Here is a 20,384-nt window from a genome sequence, read left to right as displayed (position 1 = left end):
TGGATATAGATTCACTGTTCGGGTAAATTTGCTCTTAAGCTTTACGTTTAATTAACGTTGACTCTATAACTGAGCTGGAACTTATTGATATTACAAAAATAATAATAAACCAATTTCCGAGACAGCAATTCGAAAATGTACAACATTATCTCAAGCAATAATTTACAAATTACATCACCGTGTGTCATTGAAAAACAGTCAGCCATCCAGAAGGTTTTTGCATTACATTATTACTCGTCGTGTTCCATTTCAAAAAGTCTGCATTTTAGATTAAAACTCTGGCATTGATATCTTTTCACTGAAAAATACAGAAACCATTTATACCAACTCCGTTAATAGGAATCTGAATATTGATTCTTGCCATTATAAAATATTCTATTCGCAAACTAAATTTAATTTGGTAGAAGTACGTTTTCGGAGTATTTGCGTAAATATAGGTAAACGTAGTGTAAGGGTATCTAAAGCTGTTTAAACGTGCAATGGCTCGGTAAAGCACCACCCCTCATCCCAGGCAATTTCCACTTAATGGGAATGTTAACTTTATTCGTGAAAGGTGGTCATTTACGCCCTAATTGGTCAATGTGGCAGGGAATAAATAGTGTTCCCTCTTAAATGAGGACAACGAACTCGGCCCTGGCATGACAAGAAGTGACCAAGAACTCCTGTGGCGTTGCTGAGTATATTAATAATCGAGTGTTATTATCATAGAACAAATGCAAGCAATGTAGGCACCCTCAAGGGTCGCTTGGACCGGACAATAGAGAAAAGAATAAATGCAAATTTTATGGTTTTACACGAAGAGCGACACGGCTTTACAAAAAATCGAGAATTAATTCGAACTAGTTAATCTTCATTTTTAGTGTTGAGATTTGGCTCCGGTCCAAGTGCATGCTTATGCATTAATGCTATATTATGTTGAACCTTTCGGTAAAGCATGCAAATACGCTTCTCTTGTTTAAAGCTTCTTAACGACTTTAAGGGACGCACTCTACAGCTGCGTCACTCTGCAGATGTGGATAATTAACGTTATTTAATTGTTAGAATCTTCAAGCGTGTACGTTTCGCAACTTTTCGAAATTCCATCCCCCAAATATCCTCCTATGAAAATTACGAGTGCGCCGAGAATAAGGCCCTAAGAGTCCAAATGCGAAACTACACCTGTCGTCTGAAAAGGTCAAATTTAGCTTAAGTTCAACCATTGTTTGTTGTTCTCAATAAAATTGTCACCCTAATATTGATCTTCAGCCGTTGTTTTCAGCCAGTTTTGTGTGAAATCGGCAAAAAAGGGGGAACTGGATTTCGCTTAATAAAACTTTTAGGGTGAATACAAATTATCCTCGAAATAATCGCAGCCAGGAATATGAACGGAAGTGCGCTTTATAATTTGGGATGACACTGGATACACATGGGGGAAATAACTGGAAGCGGATGTTGCCGTGAATTCGATATCATTTTAAATTTTTTGTCAGGAAGGAAAAAAGATATTATAATTTTGACTTTCGAGGGATATTACAACATGACTTACCTGCAAATGGTTAAAATGGCCAATAAAATGATAACGGTGCACCTGGAAAGAAATAAGCTCATTTTAAAAACGGAACTGCTGATACAAGTACAAATGTAGATCGCTCTGATTACAGGTGATTGGCTAAAAGCTAATTATCGCGAATTTATATAAGCAAAAACAACGCATAAAACGTGAAAAGGAATGGTTCCCAGTTTTCACAACTTTCCAGGACACTTGATATCCATTAACCTATCGCCCATTCCCAACTTATCCAACTTTATTGAGAGTTACTTGTGACATAACAATTCCCCGATACACCAAAGCAATAAATGTCCACATCTTTAATTGACAAATTTACGTTTCAGTCGAGCCTAATTTCTCCTTCGGGATTAGAAATATTTCGCAAAAGAGATATCTTGTGTGGCCCTGGAAGAGCAATTAGAAATTTTTAGTCACTCACGCTTTAATTACTCGAGAAATTCTGCAGAATAATTTCGAGATTTCTGTCGGATTTTAACAATGCGTATTGCCAGTTTTGGAACTTCATCTGCAAATTTAACTGCAAGAAGGAAGTAGATAATCTTGATTAATGAACATGCAAATTACGCCAAAAGATAGTGCTTCAATGCATTTTACCATATGGGAATTTGCATAAGTGGGTACATAATTTCCAACGTAAGACCCCAGATTCCCCCACAAAAAGTCACTCACCTCAGTGAGCTTTTTATCTACATTTTAAATTCTTTCATTAAGATATGCAAACAAGCTCAACCTGACAGCCTAATGAACCATTCAGTTTGTTAAACGGAAAACGCGATATCTTGTACGAGCAAGCTTTCGAAAAGGAATAACGAATCCTTCATAGTCAGGATAATTAATGAGGTACTTGACAAATATTTGAAGAAACTGAGTTGAATGACATGCCTTGCGAACAGGGGAAAATGGAGTTCATCAGTTATGTATCTAGATGACAAATATACCTCTTGTTAAGGTGAGAAAAGTCTTGTTGAAAACTTACAATATTGAGGGGATTCTCAAAAGTGACCTTTTTGGTTTAAGTATAAGAAACAAATTTTACGCCAGGCGCATTCACCATCATGACAGGATATCAACGGCCCGATTCCGTATTCTGAAGAGTAGAACGTTCCCCAGGGAATTCATTCAGCATCAATTTCCACCAAACTGCGAGACTGATCTTTAACATGTGATACATCGTCGTACTCACAAAAAAGTTGAATGCAAAAATGTGAAAATCCATGAGCTTTAAAAAGGCATCCTGTATATGATGGGAATGTGATTAAACTTCACCGCTGTTCTCGCTACAACCAGCACAGCAATAGTAAAAAAAGATCATACAAAACTTAGATTAGATCTTCTCCACTTGGAAACTCTTGAGCAAAAGTTCTTTTCCACAGTGGTATTTTGATCAGAGAAGATATTATAGACAGTGAATTTCATAGAGGTTGGCCGCCGGAGATCTAAATAGTAGTCTCAAAATTGTCATTGTTGAGGCTAACTTTTTGTTCCACGAATCTGAGAATTTCGCCTTACTACATTTACTATAGTAACCAAATTGAAATTCTAGACAATTCACGACTATTTTCACATCTTAAGAGCAGCTGTGGTAAATAAAACTTCATTCGCCTAACTTTCCAAGGTAAAATCTCTTCATCAAACACTGTAAAACATCCGATAACCGTCGGGAAAAACTAATCTAATAATATCAGCAAACCTTAAATGCCTGCGGATAGCAACGTTTGCAGAAGTGTGCCTCGCGGGTGTGTCCGTTATCGACCCGCGTCGACTTCCAAGTTCCCTCGTTCCATTCATGGAATAAAGTGCCGAATTCTGGCTGCGATGAGGGGGTGGATAATGGCTCCACATTAGAGGAAACTCTATTACGATTTTAGTCCGACAACCGAAGCGAACTTCTAATAACTGCAATTCCCAACATATGGGAACAGGACGTGAATATCTCAAAATTTCAACACTTGGACTCATGGACCTTGGTGGTGGTCCTAAAGAGAAAATCACAATTTTTGGTTGATTTTTTGAGCGTGTTGACAGAAACCACCCATTAACACCCAAAAAACAGCGCTACGATCAAAATAACACTTCGAAAATTGCAATGGATACATGTAACATAACAAGAATTTGAACTTATCCAGAACTCGATTTAGCGCTCCTGGATTTTAACATTTCTTTCCTTCTTTTTTCCAATGATTTTAATCTAGGTCGTCCTTTAATTTTCCGGCCATCACATTATTTTAAAACCATCTAATTAGTTCAAATCCCATAACGGCAAAATTGTCCGTCCTTCGCCGTAGGGCATAAAGCAGGACTCCCTTGCTCTTGCATATTGCATTGCCTGGAAATGTGGCGCATGAATTTCGGATTAAACTTCACCATGTTGTGCAAGTAATTAAAACGGTTGTTAATGCGGATTGTGTAGGTTGGTTACTGTCCCGCAACGGTGCCAAGAGGTCCCTGAGAGAGATGTTGAGTTGGCCACATTTGAAAACTATTTAAAATCTATGGAAACGCTGCAGGTAACGTGTAGAGTTTACAATCAAAACCAAAAATTATCTGCAAATTTAAATTCGAGCACAAAAAATATGGATCCTAATGGACGCTATATGATTTCCAAATATTGGAGTTTCTGATAAAATGCTCTTACTGCAATGGGAAAGAACACCTTGTCTATCCAACGCTGGAAAGTATTATTTGTGAGGTGTAACTACGTATAAGAGGCGAATCTATCCACAAAACATGGATAACTCTAAAACAAATTATAATTCCTGGAAAATACTCTCAATTTAGTCAGAGCAGCATGAAATACTCTATACAACATTACTTCGAATGAAAATAGTCAGCTAGATTTTCGTCTGTATTTAGTGGTAATGAAAAGATTGGGGACCAGCCTCTTAATTTTAGAAAGCAAAACGCATTCCCTAGAGAATGAGGTCTAAACGACCGATGAAAACGAGTCTGGCATATAGAATGTTAGCAAACACGTCATATTAAAGTTCTGGGGAAACTTTCACTCCCCAATGGCCTGATTCATAAATCTGATACAATTGACGGGCCTTAATGGCATAGTGAGAAGTTAGGTCCTTCGAGGCTCACTCCGAGACCATGTACCTCTGTTCTCTTGCCCTTCCAACATTTTTGAATATTTCAGATTACATCATATTTTTATACAGAACAAACGGCACCATGGCTCCCCATTTGAGGTAATTTCTACAGGTAACTATGGCCTACTAGGCGCCACTGTCCCAAGTCCTAATTAACAACGAGGAAAATTCCGAAGAACCAAAAGGAACCAGTTCTCCAACCCGACCAAACCTTCGTGTTACTAATACCTAATTCACACACTAAAGCCGATATAGATAAAATGAAAGGAGTACATGAAGTTAATTGGGAACTTACAGGCGAAATGAGCTAAAATTTTCCAGAGCAGTGAAGGAATTTTCTCCCTGCCCAGGTGACACTTGTCCCACCTTTGCAATTTTAGACCGTTGTTTAAGAACTAAAGCTATAAATCACAATAGATCCAGTATAAATTTAAGAAATTTATCTAAATGTAACTCCCTGGATGAAAATGAAAGGCTTTTAGGAAATAAGGCTATAAATATGAACACAACTTCAGCATTTATATTCACAATTTGAAATATGGGAAATACGAGACAGCCAGTCTAGAATAAACCACTTAATGGATCGAGCAGCAAAATGTTAGTGACATCGTAAATGTATTTATACCTTGTTTATTTGTTTAAGAAAGTTTATTTGATTAGTTCTATTCGTTGATACAACTTACGATTTATACCATTGAAACTAATGCAAACTTCTTGCTAGAATTAGACTTCGTAGTAACATCAACACATGTATTATACCCAATTTTATACAGTGTTCCAGACACAATGGTACAAACACTGTGTGGCGCTACCTTCAATATTTTTACGAATTCTCTGAAATTTCCTCTCTCATACTCCGAACTCTTCTACGTCGAAACGGAATTCTGCAAAAAAAACCCGCAATGTGGAAGAGTTCAGGATATGAAAATTCGTACAAATATTGAGGTTGTCGAAGCTGATAAAGTCAGGTCGACTTTCTGTATATTAGTAAGACGCACACCCTATACAAGGTGTTTCAACAAGGTGATATCAAAATTAAGGACATTATAGAGGATATTGAGGAACATTTTTGCATATAAACCCCTAATCGAAAATAAGCCGTTTTGACTCTGGAGCAATTTTTGTCCAAAAATATAACGTTTAAATAATTTTTATTAAACACGTTTATTGAAAGATTCCTATGGCGATGCAGAATAAAATTTGATTGCAATACGACAGTGCAACTACACATTTTGCCGGCAATGTGCAGGATTACCTAAACCTACAATTTTCTGGGCGATGGATCGGAAGAAGTAATCGGAGAGGACATATCAGTTGGCCAGCGCGAAGTCCTGATTTAACCCCGTTGGATTTTTCCTCTGGAAATGAAACCACACACGAAGAACTGTTAGGAAGCGTGATGGCAGCCTGTTTTTTCCTGCAGCAAGGTCCACATATGCTACAAAGGTTGCGCGATTTCATGATTGGACGGACAAATTTATGTAACAAGCTGAGGGAACCATTATTATGAATTTATTATTTTTGCGTTGCGTTTAATAAAAATTACATAAATATCAATGTGTTTTACTGTCAACGAGAAAACATTATGTTCTTGGACAAAAAATGCTCCAGAGCCGGAACGGCTCATTTTCGACTAGAGGCTTATGTGCAAAATTTTTCTATCACAATGTCCTCTATAACCTCCTCAAGTTTGGCCCCACTTTTTCGAAACACCCTGTAGAAACAAAATAATAGAAAATAAAAACACTAGTAAAACAGAACAAGACAGCGTGGCTCCTTCCATGTGTAGGGCCTCCCTCGCTTCTCAACAATGAAATATGTCACTGTCAATTTGCCCCAACTACATGGCACACATCTCTTGATTAATAACGGTGTCGTTACTATACGATTTCCCGCTATAATCTTGAACGTAGTACACAACTGATCAGACATAATAACTAAGATACGGTCCCCCTGGGCGTCTTGTTGCGAAATCCGGCAATTTGTAACCCGATTCGGGATTGATGCTGATAACTTGACATTTATATTCTGACTTGCCCTTTTGGGCGAGTTAATAACTCAGAATATTAACAATTATATGAGTGTGAATGAAAAAGGAAAATTATCGTCATAACTCGGAAGATTTTGATGGAAATCTAAGTGAGTAGGTATCATACGGCATTAAATTGTGCGATGAGGAGAAATGATATCATGGTAAAGGCAAACGTATTATTAATATGCGAATATAAAGCATTCCCTAGGGTGCAGAATTTGGCAGAGAATTTTGCGGCATCATCACATAAGACCCCTCGTACGTTCAAATTAAGTGAGGGGGGAGTGGGAGGGGGAGCACTCACTTCTCTGGATACCTCCGCTTTAAAATAAATTACGAAACATCCTTTTGCTCAAATCCCTTTCTATAATGCCCCGAAAATCTCCGTCCGTCTGAATAATAAAACTGCCTAAAATACGACGGGTATTAATGGCCCGCAACGTTCATCAATCAGGGGCGTTGTGTAAATCATTCTAAAATTACAGAGATTTTTGTGCCCTTTTTATATTCCCAGTAATGAAATATCAGCAGATATCATGTGGTCATAAATTTTTCAGGAGATGATTGATTCCTATCATATATTCCATCTTAAAAACAATTAAATTATTAAAACAGGAAAAACCTCCCATGTCTCAAGTTCACAGCACTCAGTTTAACTTCCAGCCAGGTTTTATTCCAGGGGTTATTTCGAAGCTATTTAATATTTCAGATCCACTCCAGCTCCCATGTGATCCCCTCAAATGGATCTTTGTAAGTGGCGTAGTGACATCTTGACAGACAGGGGGTTAATAACAGGGTGAGGTGGGGCGATTTTGGGAGTAAAGGATTACTAGTTGGTCTCATTTGATAATTGTCTGAATAGGGGATGGTGAGGATCGGGGATGGGGAAACTGACACGGTTAGTGAGTAAATAATATTAATTGGATGTCATTGTTCACTTAACATTGTTTAAGGATCTGGGACAGAATTGGTACTAATATACAAACTATCTATTTGTACAGTGTGTCCAACATAAGGATGTCCAGTATGGGATCTGGCAAATGGTGATAAATTTATAAAAAGTTGTAAAAGCTTTTGTGTATTAGGAAGCAATATCAAGTCTTAGATGAGTGTGGAGTATTTGTATGGCAACAAAGATGTTTGTCATAGGGAGTAAAATAATAGTCAGTGAAGTAGCAATGTTCTTTTGGTTTAAACACTCATGAAATATGTCTCTAATGTAACTGTATTTAATGTAGAACACTTTAGTTATGTCAGTAAGGACACTTTGCTATATGTAAAGTGTAATATTTTTCTATGTCTGAGATCAGGATCACAATCCCAATGTTAACATTTATTGATGACCAGAATCCCAGATTAGTTTTCTTATAAGATACATCCAGGGACATAATATATTTTCCCTAAACCATAAATCTGCACTTTATACTTGAATAGCTAATAACATACGATACAAAACACTGAAAAAACTGACAAGACAACTCATTATTCTGTATTCTTCATAAAGATCGTGAGAAGGCAGGCATAGCTATAGATAAAGGCATAGCCCAAAAGTTCATTTCATCTATGCCCTCTATGTTTGGGCTATGCCCCCTTGTAAACTATTACTATTACCCTGAAACCATTTAAAACAGAACACATGCAAGAACACCCTCTTTTAAGTGCTGAACAGGTGCATATAATCGATTCTAAATGTTCAAAAGTTGCAAATCGTTCCTGATAAAAGTTAAGAATTCATTTCAATTACAACATGACAAATAGGAAATCCTAGAAAAACTTACTAAAGGCTTGAGGAATGTATGATTGGAACGGTTCAACCACGGCTCGTTTCCGCTAAAATAACGCAGAATTTAACACAAAACATCAAATTAAGGAGAGTTTTTCATAAACACCACATTACGCCAACACACTCAGGGACCGACTTCACAGAAAATCGTGGAAAATCGGGAAATTGGATTTTCTTTCGTTGTTGGTTGACACGCGTTGACATGACAGAAGAAGGAAATGACATACGTATCGTGTGTGACGGAGCAGCAGCGCGTGCAGTGTCACTCATCTAATAATGACTGTAACAGTGCACTGCGAACCAGAGCAGTATCTCGGTTCTGTAGAGAACTAAAACAACGGCAGGAAAACATTTTCCGTAACGATTTCCGGAAATACATTCTGGATAGTTCGATCCAAACCATATAAAACCGTTAATCACATCACCAACGGGCTCTTTTCTCTTCCGGGCCTCGCACCCTCCACATGTACTCCAACTGGTAACAATCATACTCTGTACACAGTAGAAATAAGTTTATTCTAAGTTTAGTAATAAAACACATCACGTTCCTGTTTTACGAGTTTGGTGTGGCAATCCTATTTCTGACACCCAATGGAAAACGCCTAGTGATTCCATACCACGACAGCAGGACATGCCTCTAATACTTCATCGTCTACTTCAGATTTTTTTTTATCACTCCTTATTTCGATTGGTCTAGAGGTCACATGATTTTTCCGCGGCCATTTTAATGCCAAAGTTTAAAAAATTGGTACTTTTTTCGCTGATTTTAACAGAATTGTACATTTTTTATGAACTACTTTTGATATTTTTTAATTTAAACAATATTATTCTTGCGATTTCTTTCAGGAAAATTGCTATATTTCTAAGAAAAGAAGGTAATTTGAGAGTAAAACAGAAACCTTCCATTTTTTGACCTTGATAATTTTACCAATGTGACATGACGGCTTCCCTTGAAAGATTCAATCCTCTAGGGATTTTTTTTTTACATAAAAACGCGGACATTTTGAATTGCTCTAAATTATTAATTAATTCAACTACTGATTTAAAATTTCTATCGCTATAATCAAACTAACCTTAAGAGAGAAGGATCAATACTATAAGAAAATTATAACCTGCTAATATAATATTATGAAAATTTTATATTTTCACTAATTCAAGTTCAAAACTCCCGCTAAGAAACATTCGTCAGTTATTATGTTGGTAACATCAGCACCACTTCCATAATTCTTGTCAACACGTGTTGAGCAGTTCGTGTTTTTTGGGGTTGTTTTTGAAAAACCATTAAATATTGGCCTGAAAAACCAGTGAATAATGTCGGTTTTACAACGTGTGGTGTAAGTGTAACTTATGCAATTGTCTAACGTTAAATGTCGGTAAGTTTTCCTACATATTACCATTTGTTTTTGTAGGAAACCCACCACACGTAAAGGCAAGAAAGTGCTCCTCAAGCGAGAGCCCCAAGTGATTGAGGGCACCAAACGGGCAATTTTGTTCAAAGGCCGGAAAACATCTGACAAAGTTAGAAAGGTCCTCAAGGATATTTACAACATTAAAAAACCAGATGCCGAAATGCTATCCAGGAACAATGACATCACAATTTTTGAGAATGCAACTCCTGTAGAAGCTTTTTGCAAAAAGCACGATTGTGGTCTGTTTATGTTAGGCAGTCACAGTAAAAAGCGTCCAGACAACTTGGTAGTCGGTAGAATGTTCAATCATACCCTCTTAGATATGATTGAACTTAATATAGAGAGCTATAAAGGATTAGAGGAATTTGCAACTTCAAAAGTGACTCTAGGGATAAAACCTTGCTTGCTGTTCAATGGACCTCAATGGGAACAGTCTGATGAACTGAAACAACTGAAATCAATTTTTATTGACTTTTTTCATAGAGAACAGGTAGATGCAGTGAGACTTCAGGGTATAGAACATACCATTAGCTTTAATATTACTCCAGAGGGTAAAATATATCTCAGGTCTTATAAAGTGTTGCTTAAGAAGAGTGGGTTGAAAACTCCTCGAGTGGAACTAGAAGAAATTGGTAAATGTACTAATGCCAAGTTTCAAGAGTATAATTTTTACTTTTTAAAATTGCAGGTCCCAGAATAGACTTTACCCTTAGACGCTCTAAATTGCCAACCCCAGATTTAATGAAGGAGGCCTGCAAGAAACCTGCAGAACTAAAAGTTACTAAAAAGAAGAATATCAGCACTGATGGCCTGGGTAACACTCATGGACGTATCCACATTGGAAAACAAGACATTAACAAAATTCAAACTCGAAAAATAAAGGGTCTGAAAAAGAATGATCAAGAGAAAAGAACGCTCAAAAGAAAGGCAACTCAAACCAATGATAATATTAAAAGAGTTAAGAGAGTCAATTAGCGAAAATAATTTTTGTGTTTTCCTAATTGACTGACTCTTAATCTTTAAAGGCATGAATTTGGGATGATATTTTTGTCATTTATTGGGAGTTGTGCCATATTGTTGATTTTATATCTTTACCAATATTTTTATTTTTATTTCACAACCATTTTACAACTTCCCAAAGTGCTATTGAAATGTATATATTTAATATAAGTCAATTTTAGTTATTGATTATTAAGTATTTAAAATTGTAAGTGCGGTTATAAAATGAGAAAAATGAAATAGTATTAGGGTTTGTAAATACTTTTTATTAAAAATATAAAACAACTGCATTTTACGAGTTTAAGTTTTGCGGGGAAAAATTGAAAATTATTACGTCACAGAGTTTTGAATTTAACATTAGAAGTATCCAATAATTGTTTACGTTGTTTACCTACTATCCTAAAAAGGTAACTTACCGATAGATGTCACAAAAGTCATCTTCATATTATATGTGTTAAACAAAGACACATATTTCAAGATAGACCTTTTTCTCTTTTATACTTGATTGTTTGATTTAGAGATTTTGACGGCTAGCTGTCACTGTCAGAAGATAAAAAAAAGTTTAAGCAGAAAATGAGAAAATTTTCCAAAAATCTTCTGTATTTTTGTTTATATCTCAACTAATTTGCCCTAAACCCACCAAAAAGTTCTCTTAAACTATAACGATTTCGACAGTTATCAGTTTTAGCAGTGTTAAATAAGAACTTCTTTACTTTTTGCTTTTTCAACAATTGCGTTGCAAGATCATTCATCCTCCCAGCATTCTGTTGCCTTCTGGATCTTCTCCAGGACGTTTCTCACTTTATTTAATGCAAAAGTAAACCGACAATGCCTACCCCGAAACAACGGAAAATTGCCGTCATGGGTTATAGGTCAGTGGGCAAGTCCTCTCTCAGCATCCAGTTTATTGAAGGTCAATTTGTGGATTCTTATGACCCCACAATAGAGAATACCTTCACCAAGACTGTAAGGATCAATTCGCAAGACTATGAAATCAAGTTGATGGATACAGCAGGCTTGGACGAGTACTCACTCTTTCCTTCCCAATATGTGATTGATGTGCATGGTTATGTGTTAGTTTACAGCATAACAAGTGTTAAATCCTTTAATGTAGTGAAGTCAATCTATGACAAATTATTGGACATTACCGGGAAAGTTCAGGTTCCGATAGTTTTAGTGGGGAATAAGACTGATCTTCACTTGGAAAGAAAGGTGTCGTCAAGTGAAGGCAAGAAGTTGGCAGATGAATGGAATGGTATCTTCTTGGAAACATCAGCAAAAGAGAATTTATCAGTTTCAGATGTGTTTCACTTGTTGCTCAGTGAAATTGAGAAAGCCAATGGCAATGCTGGGGATAAGTCCAATTGTTCAATATCATAAATCATTTTGTAATTCTTAGAGAAATTGCTAGCCTTATGTGCAAATAATCCTGTTTATATCCCTAGTTTGTGTTGTAGCGTTTTTTGATAAATTCATATTGCTTTGCTTAAAGGGAGACATTGTGTATAATTTTTTAATATTGAAAGGTATATTGTTGTGTGTTCTAGGTTCTAATAGCATGTAGATTAGTTGATGAATGTTACCTTCTATGAAGCAATGAAAGAGAAGTTTTTAAATTTAATATATTAACAATTTTAGTTAGATGTGGTGCAAGCTGTTGAGTGTTCATAATCCTCAATTTAATAGGGCATACTGCTGTTGTGTTTTAATTAGGTGTAGCTTAAAATATTCAGTAAAGGTAGGAGTTTTGCATAAAAATACTTCATTCGAATTTTGTTAATATTTTAATGCTACCATATTAGGGATTATGTTTGTGTTGTAATGTATGATATACTATATACTTATTATTTGTTTTATATATTTGTGTGCATCTCTAGCTTTGTAAAATAAGAAAGCTAAAAGTAGTGTAATGATTGAAAGTGATGATGACTGTATTTTACTTATTTCAGCTCCTGAAAATATCACTTTCAAAGGTAGAAAAAGCACTTCCAATAGCTTCATGTTTATATAAAAAGAATTAATATAGTTGATGTGTTTATTTAACTTTCATAAAAATGTTATATTAATGTGGCAAGTGTTTGCTATATATCCCTGTTTTGTGTTAGAGAAATGTTAATTATTGTACAGGTATACCCACACTTTCTACATACATAATATTTGTGTTCTATCTATTTTAAGTTTATTAAATTTTCATATTTATTTATAATAATTCTACTCCTAAGCCAATATATATTTTTTCAATTTATTTGCACTGTTTTATTGTTAGGATGGATGAAGTTTAAAAAACAATATTTTTACCAATATGCAATTTATTAAATAACTTTAGATATGGCTATAGCACCTTTACACCCAGTTTTAATTACATCTGTCAATACTCGATAAAGCGGAGCCTGTTCAGCTCCATGATCAATTCCTAAAATAAATTAAAAGAATACACACAAATTGCTAAGAAAATTACCTGTATCATGATGCTCCTGCTCCTCATCTCGAAACTTTGTAATAACCTCCATTAATTCTCGATTGGCCTCAGGATCCTCCAACAGAGTTCTTAGTTGATCATTATAATGCTCAATAATTACAGTTTCAACAGCGACAGTACAAGCCATTGCAGCTTTGTCACCTAATAGTGCTGTACCTGCTCCTAACATATAGGCAGCCACATTCCAAATGGGAGTCATAACAGTGGGACGCACACGATACTTCTTAATGAGCTCCTCAAATTTGGCTCTGTGGCCTTTCTCCTGCTCCCACATGTGGTGAATTAGAGGCCCTTTAGAAGTGCTCTCTAGAACTGCCAATTGGCCTGCATAGATCCTGTCTGCTCTATAGAGCAGATGAAAGATGTTAATGGGGTTCAGATATGGTTTAATAGATACAGACCCAAGTTCTCCGGCATGATCAACCCGGATAATCTGGTCTAAAACCGCTTTGCTCGTATAGGTTCTATGGGCTATATAACGACTAAAAAAGGCCGCAGGATGTGCTAAACTCATGATCTAGGATAGTGTCAGGTTTGGGTTAATTTACTATCGTAAACGATTAAGTGTATCGCTCAAATTAGGCATGAAAAAGTAAACAATTAGAAATGGGAGATTAATGACATTTAAATTTTTTGTTATGTTATATAAACAAACATCTGCTGATTTTGGCAAAGAACAGCTGATGGATTTGACATTAATTTTGACAAAAATAGAAACTTTCAGTACAGTTTGAGCAGTGCATAGATCATGTAGACTATGTAAATATTTAGTTGCGCATTAGAAATGTATAATATTATGCAACAAGTAAGATTTTATGAAACAAGTAAATGTAACACGAGTACAGATACAGTATAGGTACCTTCATTTCATAGCTCAATTAAAAAATAGGACCAGCAACAACAATTATCTAGATATACAGGACATAGATTGAATTGAATATGTTCACATTTTTTCATTTCGTTTCATAATTAGGACAAATCATGCATGAAACTCATTAGGAAATATTATTTTCTGTAACTTTGGTCATGACCCATAAAATTAAATTGCAATAAAAATAACTATAGTGTTCTTCATAATAAGGTTTATCAGAAAGCTCAAATACCAATCGGTCTAAATGATCGACATTATTTCTCAGAGTGGTAGATTTCAAAAGAATATTTAAAAATATGATAATTACAGTTACCAATTAGTTAGCTGATTGAAGTCCTTCTCTTCTCCTTTCCTGAAAGCTTCCAAGAAGGTCAAACCGCACTAAAGCTCATTATTCAATAAATGTTGTTGGAGAGGAGCATGAATTATCAATTCGTGAGTTTAAAGCAATTTAAATTTGATCCTCAGCAATACCTCATAAATTGGTACAATAAACTTGTGCCTGTGATGGGTATTATACTTACTCCTACCATAAACTAACTTGAACAAATTAAAAGAATCTATCGGGGGTACCAATAACCTTTCGTCGGTTTTAGAGTGGCGGAACCGCAGTCAATAACTTTTATCAGTTGGTTCTCGGACTTGAAAGCGACGGTTTCACTCATGTTGAATTCATTTGGGATTCAAAAATAAGTGCGTGAGCTTTCAGCCTGGTTCTTGCGAGATTTCCGCGTTATTGTGTCGCACTTTTCTGTGCCCCTTCCACAATCAATTTAGTCCCGTGGGTGAAATTAAATCGGTTGGTATATGTGTGTGGATTTTGGGTACCATAGGAACCACGAAGCGCGAGAAAAGTGCAGGATTTAAGAAAATTAGCATCAGTAAGTCAGTGGGGTTCCAATGAAATCTTGCGGTTTCGACATTAAAAGGGCTCGACTACGAAGCGAAAAAAATGTTCGCAATTTCCAATTAATATCAGTCACAAAGCGCGTTCCGATTTACATGAAAAAATGGCCTTTAATTAGTTTTCGCATTATAGCGACTTCATGACCGAACCTTAAATCGAGCAGGAACAGGAATATTTCTAGAAGAGAATGTATCATGAAGCCGGAACAATGAAAATATTTATTTAGTATTATTCTGAAAACCTTTTCCTTGACCCGGGACCTATCTACGTAACCTCCTTTCGGTTTAAAAGAGGTTTATCAATTGGGTTTCACATGCGTTTGTCTTCTCTATGGGACTAAAGTCCAACAATGAAATAAAAATCCAATATCAGGCATTTGATCCATTTTATTGTTGCCACATCAACGCAACACGCACGACTGCCTCTTCTGATGTATTTCAGTGCAAAATGGCACTACCGAGCAGTCCTCAACAAAGGAGAAAGATCTGCAGCAGCAGAAGGACGGCCATCTCCATGTGGACATAGTTGAGAAGTCCATCGGGGTGCTGGGAAGATGGCACATCTGGATATGTTTGGCCATATTTTTAGTCAAATTTCCAGTTGCCTGGCATCAGCTGAGCATAGTTTTCGTAGCTCCGAGAACCGAGTTTGAATGCGCAGATGCTGAGCTGGAGAAGTGCGACTTTAACTGCAGTGCACATACTTTTAATAGGTACCTGCATAAGGATTTTCCATGTTATTAACACTTATTTGATGTTCGGTTAACATTTATTCACATTCAGTTAACGTTTATAAACGTTCAGAAAATCATTTCTCCTATTTTGCATTTTAACCACGGAGAATGAATTTCTCGTTATCGTCATTCAGATAAAAGATTTAACAATGACACAGTACACCGAAAGATTATATTGTCAATATTACCATAAGACCATCTCATGTTTTTCCTTACATTAGATCAATTTTCTCCGAAACAATCCAGTCGGAATGGGATTTGGTTTGCAGCAGACAATACTTGGCGGATTTGGCCCAAACGATTACCATGTTGGGGATCTTGTTTGGCAATATGGTTTTCGGTTATTTATCCGACAAGTAAGTGCCTACATTAATGAGAACCACACTGATTTAACAGAACTACCATCAGCACGCATTGTCAGTCACCATCTGTCAAGAATCGCGTCAATACGGCAGAAAATTGAGGAATTTTTCATCTTTTCCTGCTGCATAAATAGCGTATCTACCCGTATATTTATTCTCCGTTATTAGCTTGAGGTGGCCTTTTCCTATTACCACATTTACCGTCAATGTAAACCCAATATTCGCTAATCTCTAAAAATGTCGTAAACAAACAGTCATACTCGCATGTTAGAGTCATCTAGAAAAGATTTATCCATCCAGCGAACGTTGAACTAAAGTAAAAGGAGACTTTTATATTAATTTCTCCGACTCAATTGTCGGTCACCATTCTTGACCATTCACAACATTAGTGCCACTACAATGATGACTAATTACTTCTTAATGAGCGTAAGCATTTTCTCAGATGGTGGTTTAGCTCAATTTTTATGCAGGTTAAATTTTTATTGGAAAATCACTTCTGCATTACCAACAGAAACATGTTTTGTGTAATTAATTAAATTTTCCGGTTTTTGGCAAATAGGTGTGGCCTAGATTCGGCTGGTCAGTGATACCTACATAATCAATACTTTCATTCAGCTTAAATTGTTTTTTGCGGCAGAATCGAACGGATGGGATGTAATAGTCCGTGACCAGCTTCTCTTTATCTAATCGAATTAATCTATATACTTTTCACAAAAGAACCGTTATTTAATTAACGATAATGCTTTAATTAGAATGTATTATATTCTAGATTTGGACGAAAGCTCCCTTTAGTAGGAGCAGTGGTTCTGCAGGCAGTTTCCGGAACAATCGCAGGATTTTCTTCATGGTTCTCCCTTTTCTTAGTTATGCGCTTCTTGGCAGCCTTGGCCACCGGTGGGACCATGGTAACCAGTTTCGTGCTGACAATGGAACTTATTGGTATGCAAATGCTACAATTAATTCGGCTGTTAATTGTTATTATTTATATAGCAATTATTCAAAAACATTTATTGAAAAGATGCATCATTTCGTGCAAATACCACGTAGGAATAATTCAACGACAAGGTCAACTTTCATCCCCTTTTATGTTAATGATTCAAATTTTTGTTCAGGCACCGAATGGAGGACAGTGGTGGGAATCCTTTACCAAATCCCATTCAATTTGGGCCATTTGTTCCTGCCGGTAATCTCATATTTTCTAAGAGATTGGAGGTACTTTCAGACAGCTATCTCTTTGCCATCGCTTTTACTAGTATTCTACTATTGGGTCATGCCTGAGAGCCCCAGATGGCTGTTAGCTGGTAATTTGAACTAATTTCTAATGATGCACCATGAATTTAAACAATATGATAATTTAGGTGGGAAGAAAGAGGAGGCTATAGCAATTCTAGAGAAGGCCGCAAATCACAACAAATTGCCGACTAAAAACATCAGAGCTGACGTCACAGAGTACCTAGCACATAAGGGTGACTCGGAACAAATCCATAACCGCAAGGGCAAGATCTTGGACCTAATCCGAACACCAATCATGAGGATGTACACTATAGCGATCTGCTTTAATTGGTTGGTGTGCGGGCTCTGTTTTTTTGGAGTTTCCCAGTTCATTGGCCAACTCGGAGGTGGGCAAAAAGGCTTTAAATATTCTTGAAGCTAAAAGTTTTTCATAGGAAATATATTCTTGAACGTGGCCCTATCAGCAGTGATTCAAATTCCGAGCACTTTATTCGCCTGTTGGGCCACTAAAGCTTGGGGCAGGAGAAACACTTTAATTTCCGCAAATGTACTATCGGGTATTTCTTTGATTTTAATCGGGTTTATGCCTGATCAACCCACATGGATTAAACCAACTTTAAGTACTGCAGGTAGGTCTGAACACGCCTTAAATGTCCATTTTGTGGTCTTAATGGCGAAGTTGTAATTTCATATAAGATCTTTTCTCTATATTTTTAGGCATGTTTGGACTCGCCCTGTCTTTCCCCACCGTCTACATTTACTCCGGTGAACTATTCCCCACCATGGTGAGAAACATAGGCGTCGGAACTTCGTCCATGTGCGCCCGATTAGGCTCAATGGTAGCCCCTTTTGTTGCCTCTTTGGTGACAGTGGAACCTTGGATCCCCCCGATCGTTTTCGGGGTGACTCCGTTAATTGGAGCGCTTTTGTGCTTTAAACTACCGGAAACTTTAGATTGTAAATTACCCGATACAGTGGAGGAAGCCGAAATGTTCGAAATCCGAGCCAGGCAGAAGAAAATGGACGTCGCTGCCAATGGAACCGAAATGGTTCCGTAATAAAAATGTGTGAAAATAAGATATTAAATTGTGATATTTTTAATCAAATCTGGAATGATACTGTGCTAAAAAACCTTTATTTTTGGCTTACAAGCAAGTGTATTAATTGATACAACAAATAATTTTATCCACCATTTTATCTAGAATATGCTGCCTCGTGCACGACTAATTGATTAAAATGCGCTTATTAAAGCTTTATTTAATCTTCAGCAGCAAAGTGAAAAATGAATATGCAGAGCTTAGAACCTAAAACATTTACTGTGATTTAAATGCTTTTAAAATCTATATACAACCTTCAAAAATGCAGGCAAAGACACAATCCCCATCCCGGCCGCATCCATCACCAAAGGCTTCTGAGCCCTCATTATCACAGTCTGAACCTTTTTCTGCACATCTGCAGAGTACATAAACCAATCGAGGCAGTAAATGTCATGAGAAATCTGCGTACTCTGCAATGCAATGATAATACGCAAGAAGTCTCTATTAAGAAAGTGTTAAAGCATACGGTATCAATAACTTTCTGCCCATTATAAGAAATCGACAGTAAAATTACCAGCCAGCCTAATAAATGCAGGGTGAACCTGACGGAATCCTCAATGTCGTCCACCATAATCACTTCAAAGCAGAGGACGCTCAGGACTACTGAGGTCAAAGAAATGTAAAATAGCAGCATTGTGCTGAATGCGTTGCATGTTTGCTGCGAATATCTATGGAAAAGTTATGATGATTTTATTTAAAAAAATTCTTATGTACTGAATAATTTCGATGTGGTAGTTAATAACGCAGATCAATCGCCTTAGAAATATCTCCTGAGGTAAATTACTAAGATTCTTGATGAACTTTCTGAGGTTTTGAAGCTGATTGACGATATGCATCAGAAAACCGCAGAGCAGCATTGTGAGCACCAGCACTACCACTGATACCATGGTGCAAGTGTAGATTTGATGGACAAATATTATTTGATAAATTGGAGAGTAGTCAAATTTAAATGGGAAAAGACTGCGAACCACCTGCAAATTAGTTCTTTAGGGACGAAAAGATATTTTAGTATATTTTACAAGTCCGCAGGGAATTCCCTGTTCGATCATCTCAAGAGTCCTATTGGCGGTGCATCTATGGACGCTCAACTGGGGCATAGCCATGTAAACGAAATTGCCTAAAATGCCGTAAAACATGAACACCTTACTCAAGAAGTTCGCCTTATTGTCCACATCTCGGGTGATCGATTGGTTCCCGTATTGGTCGAAATACTTTATAGCGATCTACTGACCAAATTTTAATGCTCAACCTGTTCGACAACGGCATGAAATTTACCATTAATCTCATAATAGTTCGCCTGTTTCTAATAAAGCAGACCACCATATAAAACATTCCAATAAGGCAATTTAGGGCTATCATGTTCTCCACAGCCTCGGTTAAATTCGGAATTTTTTCTTTGGGAACTCAACTGTTAAAATGTGTTAAATATGATGTTAGAATCAGTTCCTACCGTATAGCTGCTTGATAAAGTCGGCTAAAATGGGGAAAAAGCAGGGCAGTAAAGACAAGATCATCACTGAATCCTTTAGCAATCTGCATTTGGTGTATTCGTAATTCAGCCTACTCGGCCACAAGCCGCAGGTTTTCAGAACAAAAATGTTGAATTTGAAAAATTTGATGTTGAAGTTGTTTTTAAACATGTTTGAGACTTTTCTGTGGGGAAACCTAAGTGGAGTGGGCTTGGATTCAGGAAAGGTAATCATAGGAGGAAATAATAAGTGCAGGTTGTCGGTTGCAATGTTACCTACTGGGAAGTGATTACAAGATATTTTTTGAATCTGAGTGTTTATCGTAACGTGTAATTAGGGTATATGGAGGGTTATCACAGTAAAGCGAAA

General features: G+C 36.7%; 6 protein-coding genes across 6 annotated transcripts in view; 3 read left to right on the top strand and 3 right to left on the bottom strand.

Moving 5' to 3' along the window:
• bsk (mitogen-activated protein kinase dJNK) overlaps window positions 1-8,640 on the bottom strand; it is a 35,990-nt gene extending 27,350 nt beyond the window's left edge. The window contains exon 1 of the mRNA XM_066395760.1: window positions 8,452-8,640. The gene's annotated coding sequence lies outside the window, so the exon portion shown is untranslated. The remainder of the gene's footprint in view (window positions 1-8,451) is intronic.
• Window positions 8,641-9,642: 1,002 nt separating this feature from the next.
• Window positions 9,643-11,137, top strand: Non3 (Ribosome production factor 2-like protein Non3). Its single transcript, XM_066395818.1, has 3 exons — window positions 9,643-9,790; window positions 9,866-10,497; window positions 10,554-11,137. Exons 1-3 carry the CDS (start codon window positions 9,768-9,770, stop codon window positions 10,838-10,840), a joined length of 942 nt encoding a protein of 313 aa, XP_066251915.1. The 5' UTR covers window positions 9,643-9,767; the 3' UTR covers window positions 10,841-11,137.
• A 266-nt stretch (window positions 11,138-11,403) lies between these two features.
• Rheb (Ras homolog enriched in brain) lies at window positions 11,404-13,109 on the top strand. Its single transcript, XM_066389987.1, has one exon. The coding sequence runs from the start codon at window positions 11,693-11,695 to the stop codon at window positions 12,242-12,244; it is 552 nt and encodes a 183-aa protein (XP_066246084.1). The 5' UTR covers window positions 11,404-11,692; the 3' UTR covers window positions 12,245-13,109.
• A 46-nt stretch (window positions 13,110-13,155) lies between these two features.
• On the bottom strand, window positions 13,156-13,940 carry LOC136408804 (5-demethoxyubiquinone hydroxylase, mitochondrial-like). Its single transcript, XM_066389975.1, has 3 exons — window positions 13,745-13,940; window positions 13,323-13,687; window positions 13,156-13,277 (listed from the first exon to the last, which is right to left on the bottom strand). The coding sequence occupies exons 1-3, from the start codon at window positions 13,855-13,857 to the stop codon at window positions 13,177-13,179; spliced, it is 579 nt and encodes a 192-aa protein (XP_066246072.1). The 5' UTR covers window positions 13,858-13,940; the 3' UTR covers window positions 13,156-13,176.
• Window positions 13,941-14,730: 790 nt separating this feature from the next.
• LOC136419679 (organic cation transporter protein-like) lies at window positions 14,731-18,555 on the top strand. The gene is made up of 8 exons (XM_066406208.1): window positions 14,731-15,095; window positions 15,563-15,833; window positions 16,076-16,210; window positions 16,986-17,155; window positions 17,329-17,517; window positions 17,575-17,835; window positions 17,884-18,078; window positions 18,167-18,555. Coding segments are annotated over exons 1-8 (1,563 nt in total). The 5' UTR covers window positions 14,731-15,094; the 3' UTR covers window positions 18,508-18,555.
• Window positions 18,556-18,636: 81 nt separating this feature from the next.
• Window positions 18,637-20,249, bottom strand: LOC136410088 (odorant receptor 4-like). Its single transcript, XM_066392075.1, has 7 exons — window positions 19,997-20,249; window positions 19,822-19,940; window positions 19,566-19,769; window positions 19,261-19,517; window positions 19,013-19,214; window positions 18,801-18,956; window positions 18,637-18,753 (listed from the first exon to the last, which is right to left on the bottom strand). The coding sequence occupies exons 1-7, from the start codon at window positions 20,247-20,249 to the stop codon at window positions 18,703-18,705; spliced, it is 1,242 nt and encodes a 413-aa protein (XP_066248172.1). The 3' UTR covers window positions 18,637-18,702.
• Between the last annotated feature and the right edge of the window lie 135 nt (window positions 20,250-20,384).

This window comes from Euwallacea similis, chromosome 1 (assembly GCF_039881205.1).
Source record: "Euwallacea similis isolate ESF13 chromosome 1, ESF131.1, whole genome shotgun sequence".
Taxonomy (NCBI): Eukaryota; Metazoa; Arthropoda; class Insecta; order Coleoptera; family Curculionidae; genus Euwallacea; species Euwallacea similis.
Note: the sequence above shows the minus strand (reverse complement) of the source record. Positions and strands in the feature narration are given on the sequence as shown.